This window comes from Saccoglossus kowalevskii, chromosome 17, assembly GCF_978046115.1.
Source record: "Saccoglossus kowalevskii chromosome 17, keSacKowa6.1, whole genome shotgun sequence".
Lineage (NCBI taxonomy): Eukaryota > Metazoa > Hemichordata > Enteropneusta > Harrimaniidae > Saccoglossus > Saccoglossus kowalevskii.
In genome coordinates, this window is record NC_140657.1 from 164,937 (window position 1) to 186,274 (window position 21,338).

General features: G+C 39.2%; 1 protein-coding gene across 2 annotated transcripts in view; it reads left to right on the top strand.

Moving 5' to 3' along the window:
- LOC100367780 (uncharacterized) overlaps nucleotides 1-21,338 on the top strand; it is a 55,259-nt gene extending 33,921 nt beyond the window's left edge. For both annotated transcript variants that reach the window (XM_085492396.1, XM_085492397.1), the window contains exons 12-19: nucleotides 8,143-8,385; nucleotides 11,566-11,729; nucleotides 11,821-11,937; nucleotides 12,588-12,779; nucleotides 17,609-18,230; nucleotides 19,057-19,334; nucleotides 19,924-20,115; nucleotides 20,223-21,338. In XM_085492396.1, coding sequence (XP_085348522.1) covers nucleotides 8,143-8,385; nucleotides 11,566-11,729; nucleotides 11,821-11,937; nucleotides 12,588-12,779; nucleotides 17,609-18,230; nucleotides 19,057-19,334; nucleotides 19,924-20,115; nucleotides 20,223-20,291 — 1,877 coding nt within the window. In that variant the 3' untranslated portion in view covers nucleotides 20,292-21,338. The remainder of the gene's footprint in view (nucleotides 1-8,142; nucleotides 8,386-11,565; nucleotides 11,730-11,820; nucleotides 11,938-12,587; nucleotides 12,780-17,608; nucleotides 18,231-19,056; nucleotides 19,335-19,923; nucleotides 20,116-20,222) is intronic.

Sequence of the window (21,338 nt, forward strand, 5' to 3'; positions counted from 1 at the left end):
GTTTCAGGGCCAAGGCCAGGGCTTTCAGGGCAGGGCACACGTTGACCCCCCCTCACTTTCAGCCAGCTAGGGTTCGTCACGCGATAACCGTACAACGGTAACGAATTTATCCTTGTGTCCGGTCCCCGCTGTGGGTTTTGACTCCTTTCTTACCGACCCACGGGCGTCCCCAGAGAGAACCGACCCTGTCATGAGACGCACAGTCGAACATGCTCCCTCTCACATATTTAAAGTGAAAGGAGACGCAGTTCGCTCACGTCGGATACAGCCGGTACTCCGGGCGGCCCCTCAGAGTCTTCCATCTGTATGACTCGGTGAGCCACGCTTTTGGGGTGAGGCGGAGTATCATCGATCCCAGTGATACAATGAATATACCCCCACCCTTGATCCTAAAGCGACCACCTAAGGTTGCTTCAATGCTTATGGGATCACAGGCGTCGGGATCCAAAGCAACCCCGTCGGCACGTCTCTCCCTGTCCGTCTGAGTGCGGAGTGGGGCGCAGAGCACGCAAACGGTGTTGATGGGCGGCGTTGGTCAGCCACGGAGGATGTAATGCTTAAGGCCCCGGGTGGGGATAACATTAGGCAACACTTCCCACTGGACCAAACGTTCTATGTGGTGGTATCTTACTCGATGGTTCAAGTACCGATTGTTTGTGACAGATGAATCTTGGTTGAATTATCTAGCACTACCCCGTCGGTGTGGTTTCGGGATCAGACCCCATAGCGTGGGATGAGACCAAAACGCCCCCAACCGGATTCCAAGGCTCCTTCCCCAGACCCCGGTACCACGAATTTGGCAAACCGGGCAAAGGGGGATAGCCGCGTTCCATGGGTGTCTTTGCCAATTGAAGACGACCCATCCAGCCCTGGGGCAGAGTTGCTTGAGCGCATTATTATGTGTGCCCAGCACTCTGGAGACCTTGGAGGCAGAACGCACCAGCCTCCTAGACCAGGCGACATTTTTACTGGTGGGCCACCGCACATCTACATGCGACACCCCCTAGTGTCGCCTGGCTCTCTTGGCTAGGGCCACTACTGTGCTATGAGACGCGGCCTTAGACGCACATGTTTTCGCCGACAAGCTGAGCTGGGGTACGTCCCCACCTCAGTGACACAGACTGGACATCCTCCACCCTCTTTGTTCAGGGAATGGTGAGTACAGTCTCGGAGCTTCGGAGTGCAATGAACCAGAGGGTTCAGATCGAATCCGCTAGCCAGTTGGTCCTGCTATGGGCAAGCGGAGGGCACCCCAAGCACAGAAAACACAACGCCTTAGGGCGTCGTCCGCTCGCCAGAGTCAGCCAGGAGGCAAGTGCTTATACCCTTCCATGGGAGGGAAGGGTAGTGGCGCGCCCCCAGGGAGGTAAGAGCCGGGTGGTGGCTCCTCACTCTCTCTGGGCAGACGTCTACCCGGCAGCAGGGGAGGCATGTTTGACGCTCACCTCTGCAACCGGGGGGAGGGGGACAGGCACGTGTTCGGTGAGTGGCCAGGTCACAACTTAGTGACTACTTCAGGCCTTGGGGAACTCACCTCATGGGGGAAGGGAGCGCCCCCTCCTCCCCCCCCCCCCCAACTGCCGGACACATGGCCACATATCCCTGTCTTTAACACAGATTGTGCTGGTGTAGTCCGGTTTGAAGACGGCGGGTGACCGATCCCTGGACCTTTCCAGGTGGTGATATCCGTTTACGGGATACCGCTGAAATCTCCATTTCCCCCATCAGTGTCTCCCCTGTTGGGCACTGCCAGGGGACTCCCGCAAGGAGGAAACAATCAGACAGGATGTAGCAGTTTGCTTAGGGAAGGCGCCACACACAGGGTACATCAGCCGAAACTAAGTCCAGGCTTCTACCCAAGTAGTACCAAATCTACAAGTGGCAGGCGTCCAGTTTTGGACCTAGGCAGACTGAATCAGTACGTGCTCCTCGATCGGTTCTACATGGAGACACCATTCAGGGTTGTTCTCTCCATCCACCGTTTTGACTTAAGCAGGGCCTACCTGCACGTACCTATGCACGTACACCTCAATCCGTACCCAGACTTCCGGTTACCAACAACCCGGGCAAGGGGTAATAGCCAAACGTGTCAGGCTAACACAGGATTTACTTCACCAGTTGGGCTCATTAGTAAATCGACAAGTCCCACCTCGACCCAACGCGCAGTTGGTGTCCCTGGGCATGGAGTTTTGACACAGAGGTAAGCTTGGCTTAGCTATTTCAAGCGTATTGCTTAGCGCTAAGCAGCCTAGCCGAATGCCTAGTCAGCGTTCCCTCGGTGTCCCTCCGTGAACTAAATGGATCATCGATATGATGACCAAGCCGCACTACGCAGCCGCCCGGTATAACACTTGTTATAACGCCGAGCTCTCCTATGGGAACTAGATCAGCGGGTTTCGATCTTGGACCAAGTGAAGGAAGCCCTGCCCTGGTGGTTGTCACTGGCCAACCTCGGGCAGAGGGGCCTCCTTGGACCCGCTCACCGCAGGTATGACTCTGGTGACAGATGCCTCCCCCAGGGTTGGGGAGCGCATCTATTGGACGAACAAGCCCAAGGATATGACTCCCGCATAAGTTTCGGGACCACCATATCAACCGACTCGAACTGAGAGCAGTGTACTTAGCACTACCACGCTTTCTACTCATAGTTCGAGACCACAGAGTCCTGCTCCGCACAGACAACGCAGCAGTGGTCTCCTTCAAGAAGGAGGGGGGATGCATCCCCCATCGTTGTCAGTCCTAGCGGAGCAAAATCCTTCTTTGGTGCCTGTAATACAATGTGGAGTTAACTGCACACCACCTTCCAGGGGTGAGGAACAGTCTGGCGACGCCCTTTCAAGGCGACTCTGTCCCCAGAACACGGAGTGGCTGATACCCCAGTGGGTAGCCTCCAGGCTGTTTCGACTGTGGACGGTTCAGGGTTAGACCGTTTGCCGCACCCCGGAACACCAAGCTCCCGACATACGTAACACTCCTGCTGACTCCAGGAGCCTGGGCCAGGGTCGCTTTGCTACCCCGCGGACCCACTTAGTTGTGTACGTCTTTCCTCCCTTCCCGCTAGTCCACCGGGCATCGGAGAAGACTTCGACAGGTGCACACCTGCATATTATCATTGGTTGCACCCAATTGGCCAAGCAGGGCCTAGTTTCCACTTCTGTCGGAAACGATAGTCGAAACACCAGCAGTGCTTCCGGACTTACCGGACTTACCAGACCTGCCATACCAACCAGACGGCGCACAACCACGAGTCCAGCGGGTATCACTTACACGTATAGAGGCTCTCATCAGACCCGCACATACAAAAGCCTTATCTGAGCGGGCTGCCAACGTCCTAGCCAGGGCGAGCAGGGATTCCACCAATGCGGCCTACATTTCCAGGCTGCGAGCATACACTGGTTAGTGTAGCGGAAGGGAGATTGGTCGATACCATCCCTCTATTGGCCAGGTAGTAGGCTCCTTCGTCCACCGGTTTGACGAAGTGGGTTTGTCCTATGCAGCAATCGTTGGCTACAGGTCGGCATTGTCCCCCACCATTCAAACGTACGGGAACAAGACCGATTATCCTATTATTAGGAGACTATTTACTGCTTTCCAGACGCTGAGACCCCATACAAGGGAACCGTCCAACTGGGACTTGTCGGCTGTGTTGTCCGCTCTAAGCAGACCGCCCTTTGAGCTTCTCCGATCAAGCACCACTCAAATTTTTGACGTGGAAAATAGTCTTTCTACTGGTCCTTGCCTCAGGTAGGCGTCGGCCAGAGCTGGGGGGGCATTGTCCTTCTCGGATGATGTACCGCCATTATGGACAATCAAGTTGTGCTAAAGACACGAACCGGGTTTCTCGCCTAGAACCAAATCCCAGGACACGATCCTCACCCGATCGTCATCCCCCAGCTGTCAAATTTTGTCTGCCCAAAGGGTTATGAGGAATTGCTTCTCTACCAGGTTCGAGCACGGAGTTGCCACCAAACCGTACTAGGATTTGGAACGGGGTGCCAGGCACACATCTTTGTGTTATGGCCCAGGCAGGCAGGATTGGCTGGCCTCCCCAACTACCATAACCAGGTGGTTTACTGCGACTGTATTAGAGGTCTAATACTTTATATTCCTCGACACGGAGCTCGCAGAGACACCAAGTACGAGCGCATGAGGTCTGTGCGATAGCTAACTCGCTAGTGCTAGCGTCAGCCCCCCCTCAAACACACATGGAGGGCAGGCTTCTGGAGAGCGCAGAACGTCTTTATCAACTACCATCTAGGAGATACCGAATCCATTGATAAGGGTCTCTCTAGGTTGGGCCCCGTCGTAGCGGGTCAGTCTTGGTTTGCTGACCCATCTCGAACGACCGCTAGGATCCTTGCGCATAGGCAATGAGTCAGTCCGGCATTTTATGCGGACAGATTTCTCTACCATCAGCACTCCCCTGGGAGCTCCCAGGCCTATGTCCTCATGCAGAACTGTTTCGGTCTTTACTTCGAAAGTTTACTACCCCCCAGAATTTGGTTGGGGTCTAGCTTTCTCGGGCACACTGAACCCTGTCACCGTAGCAGCATTTTGGCTCCTTGCTCCGGGGACAGCACAGGCAAGGACAGCACCCTTTTTTGGTCTTAACTAGGGTGTTGAGTTTGTTTTCATCCCGAACTGGGAAAAGACTTTCATCCTTTTTTTCTGTTTGCTCGGAAAAACCCGCCACCTATTGGTGTCTGACTCTGCCTACAGTTCAAAATATGGTAGTCATTTTGACTGACCGGAGTCTATGGTGGGTAATTGAACGTAGTGAATTTAGGCAAGGGTTCTTCGAACCCGCCTATTCACATAGTTCATACCCACCATAGACTCCGGGTCCCCCCAACCCTCTCTTTCCGTCGCGTTGGTCTAAGTCCTCGAGGCGGAAAGAAAGGAATCAGAGTGATGGACCTGTGGCGCTGCCAGGTGGCCTCGATCACGTGGGTTCCTGATGTAAGGGGTAAAAGAATCTTGAGGTCATGGGGCTTCCCCTGACCTGGATTCTATCTCTCCGTCACCGGCAGAATCGCTGAATAATGCCTACAGTTCAAAATAGTCATTTAGACTGAGTGTAGTCTATGGTGGGTATGAACTATGTGAATTGGCGGGTTCGAAGAACTCTTGCCTAAATTATTACCAGCACAAAACAGTTTTCATTTCCAGGAACTAAGAATGTATGTGTAACTGCTTTGTCTACGAACCACCGATGCCATGACCATGACACAATGGACCTGATTAGTCTATTTTTGACTACCTTGTATTCTTAGCCAACCCGCGTGCATGTGTTATGTTCGAAAGACCGCATGCACCGGAGACTAAAGTGAGATTCCCAGCCATAACGAGATTCTTCATGGATATATATTTTTCCCTTTTTACATCGAGAACATTTACAATGGTCAGCCAGATTCTCAATCAATGTACTTGTTCACTGCAAGCGTTGCCAGACACTGCAGACTTTGCTGAAGATATTTTTCGTTTCGACGTTCTCATCCTGTGTATTGATGTCGTGTTGTCAGCCTCCAGTGACAGTATAGTGGTGTCCTCATCGTCAGCATTCGAGGTGCTTACGGCAGTGTCTTCATTATCCAGTGTGGTGGAGCAGATGTCACTTGGGTTTTCACTCGACTTGTCTGTTGTCGACTCATCCAACTTTGTTTCGTAGATCGAGGGACTGTGTTTCGTAGTAAAAATAGGCTTTCTGCTATTCAGAAACTTGCAGGTTTCGCTTTCGCTTGATTTTTTTTTCCGTTCTATTTTTCAAAATAAACTTGGTCAATACAAAATAAATGAATAGTAATATATAGTAGAGAAAAGCGATGCGATGAACTATCAGTAATGAGTGACTGCATCCGGTCATTTGACCAGACGCGTACATGCAATGTTTATTTTCTGGATTAAGCTAATTACAAATATTATTGTTTCGACTCAGAGTGGCTAAGCCGAAGTGCACATTCTTGGGATTTCCGTTACTTGTAAATTATTTTTTATTTTTTAAAAAGCCATTTTTCTTGAAATAAAAACATGATTCAATAACAAAAACAAGGTCGTATGGCTGCCTATAGGTGTAAGTCACCGTTTAATAAAAGAAAAAAAGTCACCACAAAAGTCTACAACAATCTACATTCAATTTATATTTATAAGTCAGCAAGCATATAATCAACATTAGCTCTCTAAGAAATGAATCAGCAAACAGTTAAAGGAGTGTACATAAAGTGTTACACACAACTATCTATCTATCTAGTCTGGAGTACACAATTATCATGAACCTGTGCAACAATGAGTTTAGCTGACATGGCCGAAATGTAAAACAAAAACATATCTTGCTATAGTGTATGATGGAAAAATTATATTTTAGCTAGTCACATAGTCACTGAAAATGTCAATAAACACAATAAACATTATGTAGTCACGGTTATCAAAAAAAACTATTTGAAGAAGAGCAGTGAATGATTCATTGAATCCGGAACCCCAATGTGTTTTACAGCTACAGATACTCTACTAGGCTGGTTAATTGAAAATACTGTAAAATACACTGATTTAACACAACTGTATCACAACAAAAATAAGTCTACACTCCAATAAAAACAACTTATTCAAACTGTTCTGAATAATTACTAAGGCACCTTAGATTATAGAACTGGTCAAATGAAGTGTTGTTTTTTTGACATATATAGTGTAGTATACTCATGTTGTGTGTAATCATTATATTTAAAATTCACATTTCCTAATATGATAGGATGCAAATATCCAGTGCAATACCGCAAAATTACGGCATGCTGTAACTTATGGCATTACGGTGACAAATGTATAATAATACATCTTATGGAGCAAAAAAACAACATTCTGACATGTTATAAGATCAGTAGCGATGCACAGTATAACTGGCTATGCAAACTTCACAGAAGGTATCAGTATTAAACTAAACTGCACTCACATATTTCCTGTCAAACTAGCATGTGAACGAACACATGAAATTCTATGACAGAACCCCACACCCTGCCTGTGGCTTTCGTTGCGTATGGAAGTTATTTTCATGAGTGAGGCGGTGTATCCTGCAGCCGTACTTTCACGAGCGGAGCATCACTGCATCTCAGAGGAAAAGAACTTCCATACGCAACGAAAGCCACGGGCAGGGCGTGGGGTTCTGTTATTATTACATATGTTCCATATTTGATTATTTCTTATTAAAGAAAAAACATACAACAAACCGGGATGGATTTGGGGTTGGGGAACCCCATTGCCCATTAATTTGGCATGTATTTTAGAATTGAATAGACACTCTATTTTACTGACTAATATAAAACAAATGATAAAATATTGGCTAAAAATAAAAATAAAGAATGAAAACAGACTTGGCATAGAAATGGATGGTAAAGGCATACTTAATTGGGTATCTGGTATCAAAAATATCTGGAAATGAATAAATCACGAGAAAATAATGATCCAAATTATAACACCAATCTAATCAACACAATTTGCGTTAACTCAAAACAGTATTCGAAAACAAGAGTAAAAAACAAATGCATGATGATAATAAAATAAAAAAACAAACGAATAAACTGCGAACATTTAGACTGCTAAAGAAAAATTGCCAGTATGAAAATTATCTAACAACAGTAACATATGCAAAACATAGAGCAGCATTAACAAAATTGAGAATTAGCACCTACAATTTAGAAATTGAGAAAGGACGATACAAAAAATTCTTTGCAGTGGAAGAAAGTTCACTGCTTGCGACCAAAATGAGATTGAAGACGAAATGCATTTCTTACTTGAGTGCAAGCTGTATGAAAATGAGAGAACTGAAATGTTGAAGGAAATAAATTTAATACATTGCAACAACACAAATACTAATAAATTGATTACAATGCTAACAAGCAATAACAGCCAAAAAATAACAAAACTAGCAAGCTACATCTATAACTGTTTCAGTGCCAGAGAAAATCATTTCAAAAATCAACCAGCTGCCCCTAGATTAAAAAAAAAAAAATTAGCGCTTCCAGTTTGTTACTTCATCAGTTTTTTATCTTTATTGTAATTTCCTTTTTCTGAGTCAATATCCAAATAAGGATACGATTATGCAATAAAAATTACTATTCGATGTGACTGACAAAATTACTGCTCTCTAATTAAAAGGTGATGTAGTTTTGGAGGAGAAAGTTGTTGCTGAGAAAGAAAAAACAACAGGTGATGATGAAGAAGAGAAAGCTGAATCTGAGCAAACAAAAGAGGATGCAGTATCCACTGAAAATAATGAAGAGAAGATGGTGGCAGATGGTGAGAAGAGTGAGGAAAAGATTGAAGAAAAACCTACACCACCAGAACTAACTGAAGAGGACTTGGCAAAGTTGAAAACTGCTAAAGTAATTTTTGTGATTGGTAAGATTTTTTCCTTTGATCTGATTGGCTCAGTTTTACATGGTTTTGATATGCATTTATTCTTGATATTGAAATGAGCTCACAAAGATACAAAAAGGGAGTTTTTGCAGTTAGTGTGTATGTCTGTGTGTGTGTCTGTGTGTCTGTTCCACTGATATCTCAAGAACCATACATTGATTTTTGATAAAACTCTGGGCCAATGCACAGATTTGATTAGATTTTGGTAAAAATCCATGCATATTAATTACCTAATTTGCATGATAATTAGCTGATTTTTAGCTGTTCTATGACTGTTCTACTGATATCTAAAGAACGACTCATTTGATTTTGATGAAACTTGGCACAAAGATACTCCAAACTAATGCGCAGATTTGATTAGTTTTGGGTAAAAATCTGTGCAATATTAATTACCTATTACTTTACATTGTAAGTGTATACATGTAGCATGGACAAAACTAGCATGGAGAAAAAAAAAAATTTTATTAGTCACATGGTTTGTGGAATTTGTTTCTCATGAGTGCTTTAACAATCGACTTTGTATTTTACATATAACATGTATGACCAAAACTTCTTATGAGAAAACTAAAATAATGTGGATCAGTCACATGAGTAGGCTGCCATCATGGATTCCTGGCAAAAATGGCCATGTTTGGTGTTTGTTTAAATGCAATAACTTTACAATGGCTTATGCATGGCACTGTACAACAGATAACAACTAATGTCACTTGACTTTAAATGTACACTATCTACATGGACATTATCAAGTCAATTCAAACTTGGTATTATATGAACACATGCTGGGTTTGCAAGCTATTACCGGTATACACCAACTACTAAATATATTTCTACAACATTAATGAGTGATGTTGGGTGGATTTGTCCCTGGCAACCATGATACACCCATATCAACCAGTTCAAAACATGATTAGTCCCCGTAGTCCGAAAACAGGGACTTATGTTTTGACTTCCGTGTGTCTGTACGTGCACGCGTGTGTGCGTGTGTGTGTGCGTGCGTGCGTGCGTTCGAACCTGTATCTTAGAAATGCCTGGACCAATCACAATCAAACTTCACACATACATCATACATGATATTATACATATGCACGTCAATTTGTTTTATGATCTGATTCAAGATGGCCGAATGGCGGCCATTTTTGTGCTAAAAAATCCTATAAATCAACCATTTCTTGGCTGTTTACAGATGGATTTTGTTCAAACTTGGTATATACGTTGGACATTATGGGACCTTGATGCAAATAATTTTGTTTTTCAGATAAGATTCAAAATGGCCGACTGGCATAGATAGACAGATAGACAGATATATTGGTTTGACGATCCTATTCAAAATGGCCAAATGGTGGCCTTTTTTGTGCTAAACAATCATCAAATATCAAGCATTTCTGGCATTTATGGATGGATTTTCTTTATACTTCATGTCATAGATAAACAGATATATTGGTTTGACGATCCTATTCAAAATGGCCAAATGGTGGCCTTTTTTGTGCTAAACAATCATCAAATATCAAGCATTTCTGGCATTTATGGATGGATTTCGTTCAAACTTGGTACATATATTAGACATTACAGGTTCCTGATGCACATCATTTATTTTTCAGATCGGATTCAAAATGGCTGTCCGGCGTCCATTTTGTTTTAATGAATGGGCTTCTAGACCCATAAATCCGACTTGTTTTGACTGATAATATTTTCAAATTTTAAATATTCATTATACATCATGTCATAGATAAACAGATATATTGGTTTGACTATCCTATTCAAATTGGCCGAATGGTGGTCATTTTTGTGCTAAAAAATCATCAAATATTAAGCATTTATCAGTGGATTTCGTTCAAACTTGGTACATAGATTAGACATTACGGGTTCCTGATGCTCATCATTTTATTTTTCAGACTGGATTCAAAATGGCTGACTGGTGACCAGTTTGTTTTAATGATTGGGCTTCTAGACCCATAAATCCGACTTGTTTTGACTGATAATATTTTCAAATTTTAAATATTCATTATACATCATGTCATAGATAAACAGATATATTGGTTTGACTATCCTATTCAAATTGGCCGAATGGTGGTCATTTTTGTGCTAAAAAATCATCAAATATTAAGCATTTATCAGTGGATTTCGTTCAAACTTGGTACATAGATTAGACATTACGGGTTCCTGATGCTCATCATTTTATTTTTCAGACTGGATTCAAAATGGCTGACTGGCGACCAGTTTGTTTTAATGATTGGGCTTCTAGAGCCATATCTCTTAAATGCTTTGACTTATTATATTTAAATTTTATATATTCGTTATACATCATGTTATATATATACATGTATTCAAAATTACATACATGTATTTCAAGATTTTGAATGCTGTTCCAGAGCAATATCTCTCAATATGGACAAGTACTTGTTTGACGATCAGATACAAATGTCAATCATTTTAATGTTAAAAAATCATATTCCTGACATGGTTATATTCCAGCTATATTACTATAAACAAAACTATATTTCTTAAATGGCTTTTTTTTTTTTTTTGGACATTACGGTACTACTAACAAAACTTCCACCTTTCTGATTCACTTGACAATATACAAATAGCTCATATGTAGAATGCTTTATTGTGTACATATTCATGGTTTGTTTAGGGACAGTACACTCAGCAAACCAAAAATATAATTCATGGGTTTTAGCAGAAATATATATATATTTTTTTTAATTTTTGCACATTGTTTATTTGTCAAGTACAATGTACTTACATACATAGACTGGTTTTCTATGAAATCTGTTTATTTTATTATAAATAACAATCATAATTACAGGCCTAAATATATTGGTGGCCCTATAAAAAGTAACTTACTTTTATCTGCTCGGTGGCCCTGTAAAAAGTAACTTACTTTGATCTGCTAGGTGGCCCTATAAAAGTAGCTTACTTTGCTCTGCTAGGTGGTTCTATGAAAGGTAACTCACTTTGATCTGCTAGGTGGCCCTATAAAAAGTAACTTACTTTGATCTGCTAGGTGGTGCTATAAAAAAATTACTTACTTTGATCTGCTAGGTAGCTTTATGGAAAAAAACTTATATTTTGATCTGCTAGGTTCACTAAGAGGACCTATGTCTCAGTTACATGTTACAATTGGAGCCCCTGACATAAATGCTATTATTCATTAACTAGGGGGTCCTGGAAGTGGTAAAGGTACTCAATGTGAGAAGATGATTGCCAAGTATGGATTCACACATATATCAGTTGGTGATCTACTTAGAGCTGAGGTCTTGTCTGGAACTGATAGGGGAGCTCAGCTAACTGAAATAATGGAGAAAGGTGTACTTGTACCAACAGTGAGTAATCTCTATGTCTACATTGACAATTAGACATCAAATGATTGTAGAATGGATTAACTCCCTAACTCATTGGGTTTTTATTCTGTAGTCTGTAGTATTTGAACTATTAAAAGAAGCTATGTCAGCCAAGATTGACACTGCAAATGGATTCATTATTGATGGATATCCAAGAGAAGTCTGCCAAGGAGAAGAATTTGAGAAAGAGGTAAGACATTTTAATCCAAATAAAATGCTTTTTTGTACTTCAAATATTCTTTAGGTTTAAATTCATTGATTTTTCTGAAAAACATTTGGTCATGTGACCCATTTTGTAATCTATTACATCTTTGAACGACTTCAAACATCGCCACATTTCCACCTCTTTTCTGCCTACTTTACAGCTTGATTCATTTGTGCTGACCTGACGTGACAGCTATTTTGGAATTGTTGAACACTGATGGCGCTATTCATTTTGTGTTTCACAGTGTGAAATTTTCTCAGATATTATTAGGCCAATGAAAAAAAAATGCAAGTTAGGGTTAGGGTTTCGTTTAATTTCATTTTGTGGAAAAGACTAAGCCGGGTAGAACCTCTAATGACTGAGCTATTGTGGACTAGGAAAATAAATGTATTAGAATGACTTGAAAGTATGGGCTTAGATACTCAAGTTTTGGTCTTAGTCTTGTAAATTTCATTCAGACTCTAATAAATATTGCAGAGTGTACAGTCTTGATTATCACTATTATTCAGTTAATTATTCTTGATGAATTATAAATTCATTATAAAATTATTCTTTTATTTTTCAAGTCATTTACAATAAGTTGTGTCAATAGGGAATGCAACAAATGTTATCTCTCTGTCTCTCTCTATCTACAGATTACAGAATGCCAATTTGCATTATACTTTGATGTCACAGATGAAACCATGACAGAGAGACTATTGAAACGAGCAGACACTAGTGGACGTTCTGATGACAATCCTGAAATAATTAAAAAACGATTAGAAACGTACCATAAACTATCCGAACCTGTATTGGCATACTATGAAGAGAAGGGTAAAGCCAAAAAGGTATTCATTTTTTCAGTCAACAATAAATTACATACATTCTTGATGAGCTAGGTGGTCAAATATTGAGTTACTTCTATTTTGCTAGGTGGTCCTACAGTGTATTGCTTTCCTTGATCAACCACAGGGGGCAGCAGGCATTATAAAACATCTCTGTACATGCATTGGTTTATTTGCTTTGTCAATGTTTATTTCTCTGATGAGCAACTCCAGTTATCAGTTAGGTCTGATTGGGATAAACAGCATGTGTTTGATTTTGCAAATTAAAAACATCAGCTTGAATGTACAGAAAAAAGAAAGGGTGGAAACTCTCAGGGCAGTGGCATGAGGTGGTTAGTAGAATGGCTAGCCCATTTAAATTGCCCCCTATAGATCAACTATTAAATTGACAAGCAAACATAAAACTTCTTGACATTAACTCTGGCATACCTCAATCTCATGGAATCACCAGGCTTTTTAGAGTATCTCACTTTTTTCAGCAGTCTAGGTAATTTGACACTGATGACAATTCATATGAAAATTTGTGCTTACAACTGGTTTTTAATCCGTGTCGAAAACGTGCACAGAATGGTCGTTTTGTGCACGTTTTCGACACAGCTTATCAGCTACCTCAAGTGCCAAATCCATGAAATAAACAACCAATGTCAATAGAGTAGCCTAGGTGTTAAAAATGGATTAAGTACTGGCAAACCAACTTCTGCACAGGTACGTTTCTAAACGCTTGCTTTTTAGCTGATTTAGTCATCATTTTTGAACTCAGAAGCCCGCAAAACCTAATATTACATGTGAGTACAAAACAAATCCGTCGAGATTTCACATTTTCCCGTAAAAGGGATGCTGGCTGTTCCCTCTCTGGACTCCCTCCCCACGTATACTAGTACTGGTACTACCATGGATTAGTACCTTCCATGGTACTACCAACTCTAACCATGTCCCCATTTGGTGACACATGTAAAGCTATAAATGGGCATCAATACTCATTTCGCCCAATATTTCGCTTTTATTACATTTTATAACATATCACTTAATTTCCGACCGGAAACACGACCATGTTTTTATCCCTTTTTTTTTCTCACTCGCTTATTAAAAACACTGACCGCTTGTTCAAACACTGAACACTGGCACATGAGTTGTCGAAATGGTTGTTTTAGTGCTAAAGTTTGAGGATTCAATGAGTATTAACCATTATTTAATTTCGAACGACACTTCCAAACCATCATACTTTGTTTCGTTCGCGAACGTACAGCGGGACTGTGTTCCGTTTGAATCCAGGGCTGCTATATCGTTTCAACAACATGATTATCGAGACAATTACGTGATACAGGCAATGCTAACTCCTTAGGGCAGAGAGCAGATACACCAGGAACATATTGATGCCACGGCCATGTATTTAAAATGCGAGCATGCAGACGGGCAATATTTCTGGGTTCGCGCGCTTGAAAAAATAAGCGAAAATTATTCAACAGGCGGTTGCAAAAGCGATTAAATATGATAATCGAAAAGCAGAAGCGAGCAGGAGGTTGGGTAAAATTAGTGCTGTACATTCAGGTCCTTTGTAAAAATACGATCGGCCAAGATCTATATCATTCTGAGGCACGCTAGAGACAGACAAAATGCAGTTTTAAATATTGACACCGTTCGTATTTTTTAAATAATGAGTCAAAAAATAAATAAATTGTATGCTGCTTAAGCGATGATGGATCGAAACAGACTCGTTTTGCAAGTTTTAACGGCTACGTTCTGCTGAAGATATAAGACTTCACTTTCGGAGTTATTACCGAAGATAATGTACAACAGCAAAAAACAACATTTGGTTATGTGAAATAGAGTAGCATTCATGTAGGTCCAATCAGTACTGTTGTATCGTCTATTTCGTCAACCGAATGTTACTACCTGAACCTGCTTGTCGATTATTATTGCAAATGTCATTTTTTTCCAGAATCAATTGGGTATAAGTACGTTATTTTAGAATGATTTTCATTTGGTTTCACCAAACACAATTGTCTTTGGTTTCACGTGATAGTTAATCTGATTTATCATATAGCATTACAAACAGGAAGTCCTCGGCATGGGTCAGAGTACTAGTATACCCCAGACCACTCGTTTTGATGAATGGTCTGGGTGTGGCTTGTGGGTAAGAATAGAAAATGAATTTCGGTGAAGTTGTGATTATTTGGATTTTTGAGAACGGATTTTTACTATTGAAATGAAATTATCACGTCTAGGGGTGAATTGTTAATAGGTGAAGTGATGTTAAAAACATAAGTAGTTCATCTTCTTGCGTACACCGCAACAACAAAGGTTTATTTTCTAACACAGATCTCCAGTCAAGAGGGTGGCGTTTGGACGTAACCCCGGAGTTAAACCATAGACAATATAGTAGGAAGGACAAGCAACTCCAGCGATTCTATTGTAGCAGGGTAGGCTGGAAAAAAGTTAAGCTGATTTAAACTAACCGTTAACATAAACTAAATATTTATTTCGATTTCTCGTTAAGGTAGAGATGCCTGACAGGTATTTTAATTAGTTAATTAGGCAACCAAGATGACCTCCTTTGTCCACAAAACTATATACAGCCAAAACAAAGTCAGCTTGGACATTCAGTTGTGAGACATGACAAAATAAACGGTGCCAGTGATAGATTTCGCGAATGAAAGAACAAAATAAACGCAATCAAAGGCGCCGACCACGCACGTTCGAAATAAATAGAACTGACGAGAAATTTCGCCAGCATTTTTCACTCACGCAAACGCACACACATGCTATTTCCGTATATTGAATACGTTGGTAACGGAAGGGACAAGTTTAAATCATCTTTGTATTAACACAACTTGAAAGCAACAGTCTCACACTGAATATATGTTGATAAATTATCAAACTAAACAATCAATGAAGCGGACTGCGTAATTTCGTTGATGAGAGTCGCCTACGGTATTCCATGGGTATTCTAAATGGCCGTTGCTGATCACGAGTTCCCGTGTGTAGATGATTTGCTCGATGTTTTTTTTTTCGGATTTTGATGATGGTGGAAATGATAGTGAAGAAGATCCAAACGCAGTAGACACAGCAATTCATGTTAACAACTCTGTGTGTGTGATTCAGAGCCCGGGCATCAACATCGAAAATAGCGAAGATTTGCATTTTCTTGATTGTTAGGTAAAAGAAACCCTTTGAAACGCTATCAAAAAACCGAAAATAGTGAAAATAGAATAATAAAGACAATCGTGCCTCATTTATACACAAGTATTCAAGTTATTTTGTTGAAATTATTAATAAAAACAGGGTATAACGTAGGTAGACGTGCATTCAGGCTGAAAGACTGGACGTGTAGTCAAGATGGCGACAGACGTGAAAACGGAAAACGGAATGAAAGTCTATTAAAAAAATGCGAGACAGACAACAACAAAAAACAAGTGTAGTCAGTGAAAATAACAAAATTTGACGATTCATGCATCATGAAAACAATAATATTCGTGTATTTTGTCGAATACGGGGTACACACTTACACATGCATTCCGTTTGAAAGAGTGTGAATAAGTAGTCAAGATGACGACAGACATGAAAACGGACGGATTGAAAGTTAATTTCAAAATAAGTGTAAGACAGAGAACAAAAAACGAGCACAGTCGGTGGAAAATAACATAATAAGAAGATTCATGCATCATGAAAACTAAAATATTTGAGTATTTTGTCGAAAACGGGGTACAACCTTAGACATGAATTCCGGTTGAAAGAGTGTGAGCTATTGTCAAGATGGTGACAGACGAGAGAACATACGGATTCAAAGTCTGTTTGAAAAAAAAATGCGTGGCAGAGAAAAATAAAAAACAAGCATAGTTGGTAAACAATAACATAATAAGATTCATGCACCATGAAAACAAAAATATTCAAATATTTTGTCGAAAACGGGGTATAGACTGAATATAACATGTACGGAAACATTACTGCCGTCTGAAACTAACTTTTAATTTTATTCAATTAAACAGGAGCATATATATTAAAAGTCATATTTTTTACTAGTGAACCACGTTCATGAGAACATCTGATAACTATTGTGTGTTCGGAAGATGCGCATTGCGGAAAGATACTTGTAGTTTGATACGAAAGTAGTGACATCGCATGGAAGTAAATATGACGTTATTGTTTACTTGCTCATCATAATATTCCAGCCCTGCTTACGTTGGGCATACGGCGTTTGACATTGGTGTTACTATACTACTATACTGTCTATGGTTAAACAGGGCCCAAATTGATAGGGAGTAAAACACGGAAGTGGAAGAGCTGTCCATGCATTGACCAATCACACAAGAGCTCACAAACACCAACGAAATATTTGTTGTTGTACTTAACAAAGGGGTTTGGCACTAAAAACAATGGAACGTTTATAGGCTTAACGTTGGATTTAGATCGTGTTATAATCCAAATCCCCCACTAAGACTTGTAAGCACCAATTTTCATATGTTTACAGGAATAACAGATGAAAAACATATTTTCTAAAATTATAAGCAAAAATCTAATTCATTCACAGATTATTTCACCTTCTTTCAAAGTTTCATATGTATTGGGACACACTGAATTATAGATAAGTTATAGCACATAACTGATTCCATGTTATGCAACAACTCCAAATTTATTTGATAAAGGGGGCATATTAATGCAACTGCATAACATTTCTTGATAACTAAATTTTTTACAATGTAGATTTAACTTTTAGATTTGTGTCATCCTAACTGTCTCTCTTAGTTGTATTTACTAGTTCAGGTTTCAAATTCAAATATTAGTTTTTGTTATGCGTGTACTAGTATGCTAATTCAACTTGTATGTCTTGACAGATCCCGGCAAATGGAAATGCTGATGACATTTTTGCAGAAGTTGAAAAAGTACTTAAAGAGGCTGGGTACACTGCTGTAGAAGCAGCTAAAGAGGAACCATCAGAAGAGAAACAAGATGAAACAAAACCAGAGGAGGAAGTGAAGATTGATGAAGAAACAAAAATAGAAGATGAAACAATGCCAGAGGAAGAGGCAAAAATCAGTGATGGAGAAAAGACAGAAAAGGAAATGAAGGAAGATGATGAAGCAAAAGCAGAAGTAGAGGGCAAGATAGAAGAAAAAGAAATAGAGGAAGAAACAAAACCTGAGGAGAAAACAGATGAGGCAGTTGCTGAGGAAAGCAATGATGTAAAAGAGGAGAATGAAGAGAAAAGTCCAGCAGTAGTAGCAGAAGAAAGCAAAAATGCAACAGAGGAGAATAAGAAGGAGACAGAAAAGACAGAAGAAGAAGAAGAAGAAAAAAAAGATGAGGAAAAAGCAGAAGAGGTTAATGAGGAAGGAGCCAGTGAAGAGAAGAAAGCTGTAGATGAAGGAGAAGAGAAAATAGAAGAAACTAAATCTGAAGAGCCAAAAGATGAAAAAACAGACGATGTTCCAAAACCTAAGATCCTCTTTGTCACAGGTTAGTATTTGCATTATTGTTGAAGTGGCATCCTCAGATAGTAGCACGTTCACAGATTAAGTGCTGACTATGCAATTTGAAGTGTCTGTGAAACACTACTCAAATGTCTTGAATCAATAATTTTGTATATGAATAGTATTCTTAGGCTAGTTTACCTGTCTGAGTACAAAATAAATATTTTTAAATTAGTGAAGAAAACAGATTTCAAAGTCTGCATTCACTGTCAGTTATGTAATGGATTTTATATAAAGGCTCCTAATTTGCATACAAGAAAAACACCTGGAAATATAGGCATGGATTTCTGATTCTCAACTTTCTCAAAAAAATTTTATAAAAAGATTGCCCAAAAATATTACTGTAACACTGTTTTTCAAGTACTGTAAAAATTGATTCATTCCCAGTCTTTATCAATTGTCAGACCCAGTCAGCAGTATTCATGTACCAATGAACACAAATAGTCAGTGACCACATTGTTCTGTGTTGCATAAAAACTGGCATTATGTTTTGGTGAAAATTCATTCAATTATGTTATATAGTAGAACACACAAAGTGTGGGAGAAATTTGTAGTACAATTCTGTATTTTACATTAATTATAATAATCATGAAAAAGTCCTACATAGAACACTTTAATTTGGAATTACAGAGCCATTCAAAAACATTATTCTCTATCAGCAACACCCCCCCCCCCTCCAAATGTCATTGCTCTGTCATACATCATCTACTGTTAAACAAACAAAACTTTATACTGACCACTTGAGGGTGCTATAAAAAGATGTTTTTGTGATTTTCCCTTCAAGTTAAAACATGATTATGATTATTTGTAAGGTGGATCTGGTGCTGGTAAGGCTGATCTAGCCAGTAAAATTGCAGAAGAGTTCAGCGGTGTTCATGTATCAATTGGTAAACTACTAAAGGATGCAACAGAGGAAGAATCAGATGAATCTAAAGAAATTGAGACATCAATGAAGGAGGGAAATCTTGTATCTCTCAGTATCATCATGAATATCATCACCAAATTTGTTGACAAGAATTCAACTGCAAGTAGTATAATTATTGATGGATTTCCCAGGACAGTGGAACAAGCAGTTGAATATTCAAATAAGGTAGGTATACTAAATAATGATATTATTATTTATTGTAAAAGCAAATAAACTTAATGTGACAGACAAATATATGCAGCTATATATACCAGTACAAGATACAAGACAAGCTTTAACTATGTTTTCTATGGCTTCAGTATTACGTATTACATTACTGAATACAATTTGGTGGGCGATTTCTATAGTGAAGGAAACAAGTGAAAGTTATCGGTTACTGTAAAATTTAAAGTCTGGTGTCTGAAACATTGAGTAAATTTTGCTGTTGCTGTGAATATTAATTGATTTCATTATCTTATAACCAAAATAATAAGTTTTTATGACAGCAAGCATATATGGTTTTATTGGAGATGGGTTTTTTTAATTTGTGTCATTATTATGTTGATAAATGTACATAACTGCTGCTATATAGATCTTTCCTTCAAATATTTACTGTATTTGCTAGTAATTACACATTTATGTCTTTGTCAAAATTATTTGAATACAATTTTTGGTTCATGTAATTTCTTCATTATTTTCCTCTAGTACTTAAATCAAAGTTTTTTTCTGAGCTTTCTTTGATCTCTATTTTCACAAATATATATTATTTTTCAAGATTGGTTTTCCAGAGTTAGTTTTAATGATCGATGGTGATGTGGAGGAACTGGAGAAGAATGTGACAGAAAGAGCAGAGACAAGTGAAAGAGAAGACGACAAAGGGGATGCTCTAAAAAATAAACTCAATGTGTACAAAGACAATGCACCATCATTGATAGAACATTTAGAAAATCAAGAGAAAGCCAAAAAGGTCAGTCTGTAGTATTAACAGGTATTCATAATACATATAGCTTCTTTTTTATTTCTTCTATATTTTCAGTTATCAGATGATAATAAAAAACATTTGTTTTACTTTAGGTTTCTTTGAAGGAAAAGTCTGAAGATGTTGTGACTATGTTGAAGACATTGAATATTTTCTCACAGTGATCAAGCCCCATTGCAGAGGCTCACATTGCCATTCTTGTATATATCAATGTATTTTAGGGAGAGTAAATCATGATGTTGAACACACCAATTGATTCTTATTCATACTTGGGGGCTTCAGGCTAAATGTGTAATAAGGCCATGATCAAAGGGTCAACTCACTTCAGTTGAACTTAGACATGAATCATCTTGTACATAATTCAGGGTATATGCAACTCTTATTTTAATCTGGGATTTGTAAAAAGTTTTATAAAATAAGTCAACAGTTGTATTAGTGCAACCATTGATAAATCATAAATGTATTCTGTAGTTGTGCCAAAAACTTTTTATAATTATTGAGCAATTCTTTTCTAATTCAAAAATGTCCAGTAATGCAAAAAGAGGAACTATGGAGGGGAGTTTTGCAATTTATAGCAATGCAAACCATAGCTGGATTTATACAAGATTAGTCATGTTATTATGATATCTGTTTTTTTTATCAGTTCAATGTTTTCCATTTTTAAAAGAAATTTACATAGTGCATTGTAAATAATATACTGCATTTCAATTAATCATGTGAGGCATCACCATGGTTACATGTATTTAGTTGAGCCCACAATGACAGATTTTGTTATTAAATGATCTAAACTGGCAATACTGCAAAAGTATTTATCCTATCCAGCTATTTATCTAACCTGTTTCTCATACAGAAATTGTCTTTTTCTGTCATAATTGCAATAATGGGTCTTGTAATTTGAAAGTGGTGGTGGTCAAATTATGTTTAAGACCAATTTTATTTCAAATTGACTACAACTGTTTATTTACATGACAATTAGCAGTTCTCCCCTAAATATTATTGGTAACGTGCCAACTTGAAATATATCGTCATTGATTGAAGGTGAAGAAACTTTTAATTAATTTTTAACTTTTTAGAAATAAAAAAGCGTACATAAATGGTATTACAATTTGTACATAGTATAGATATTTTTGTACATGCTGAGTACCTGTAATTGTGTGATGTAAAAATTATTATATACTATACAGCAAATAAAGGCATGATAACATTTTAAA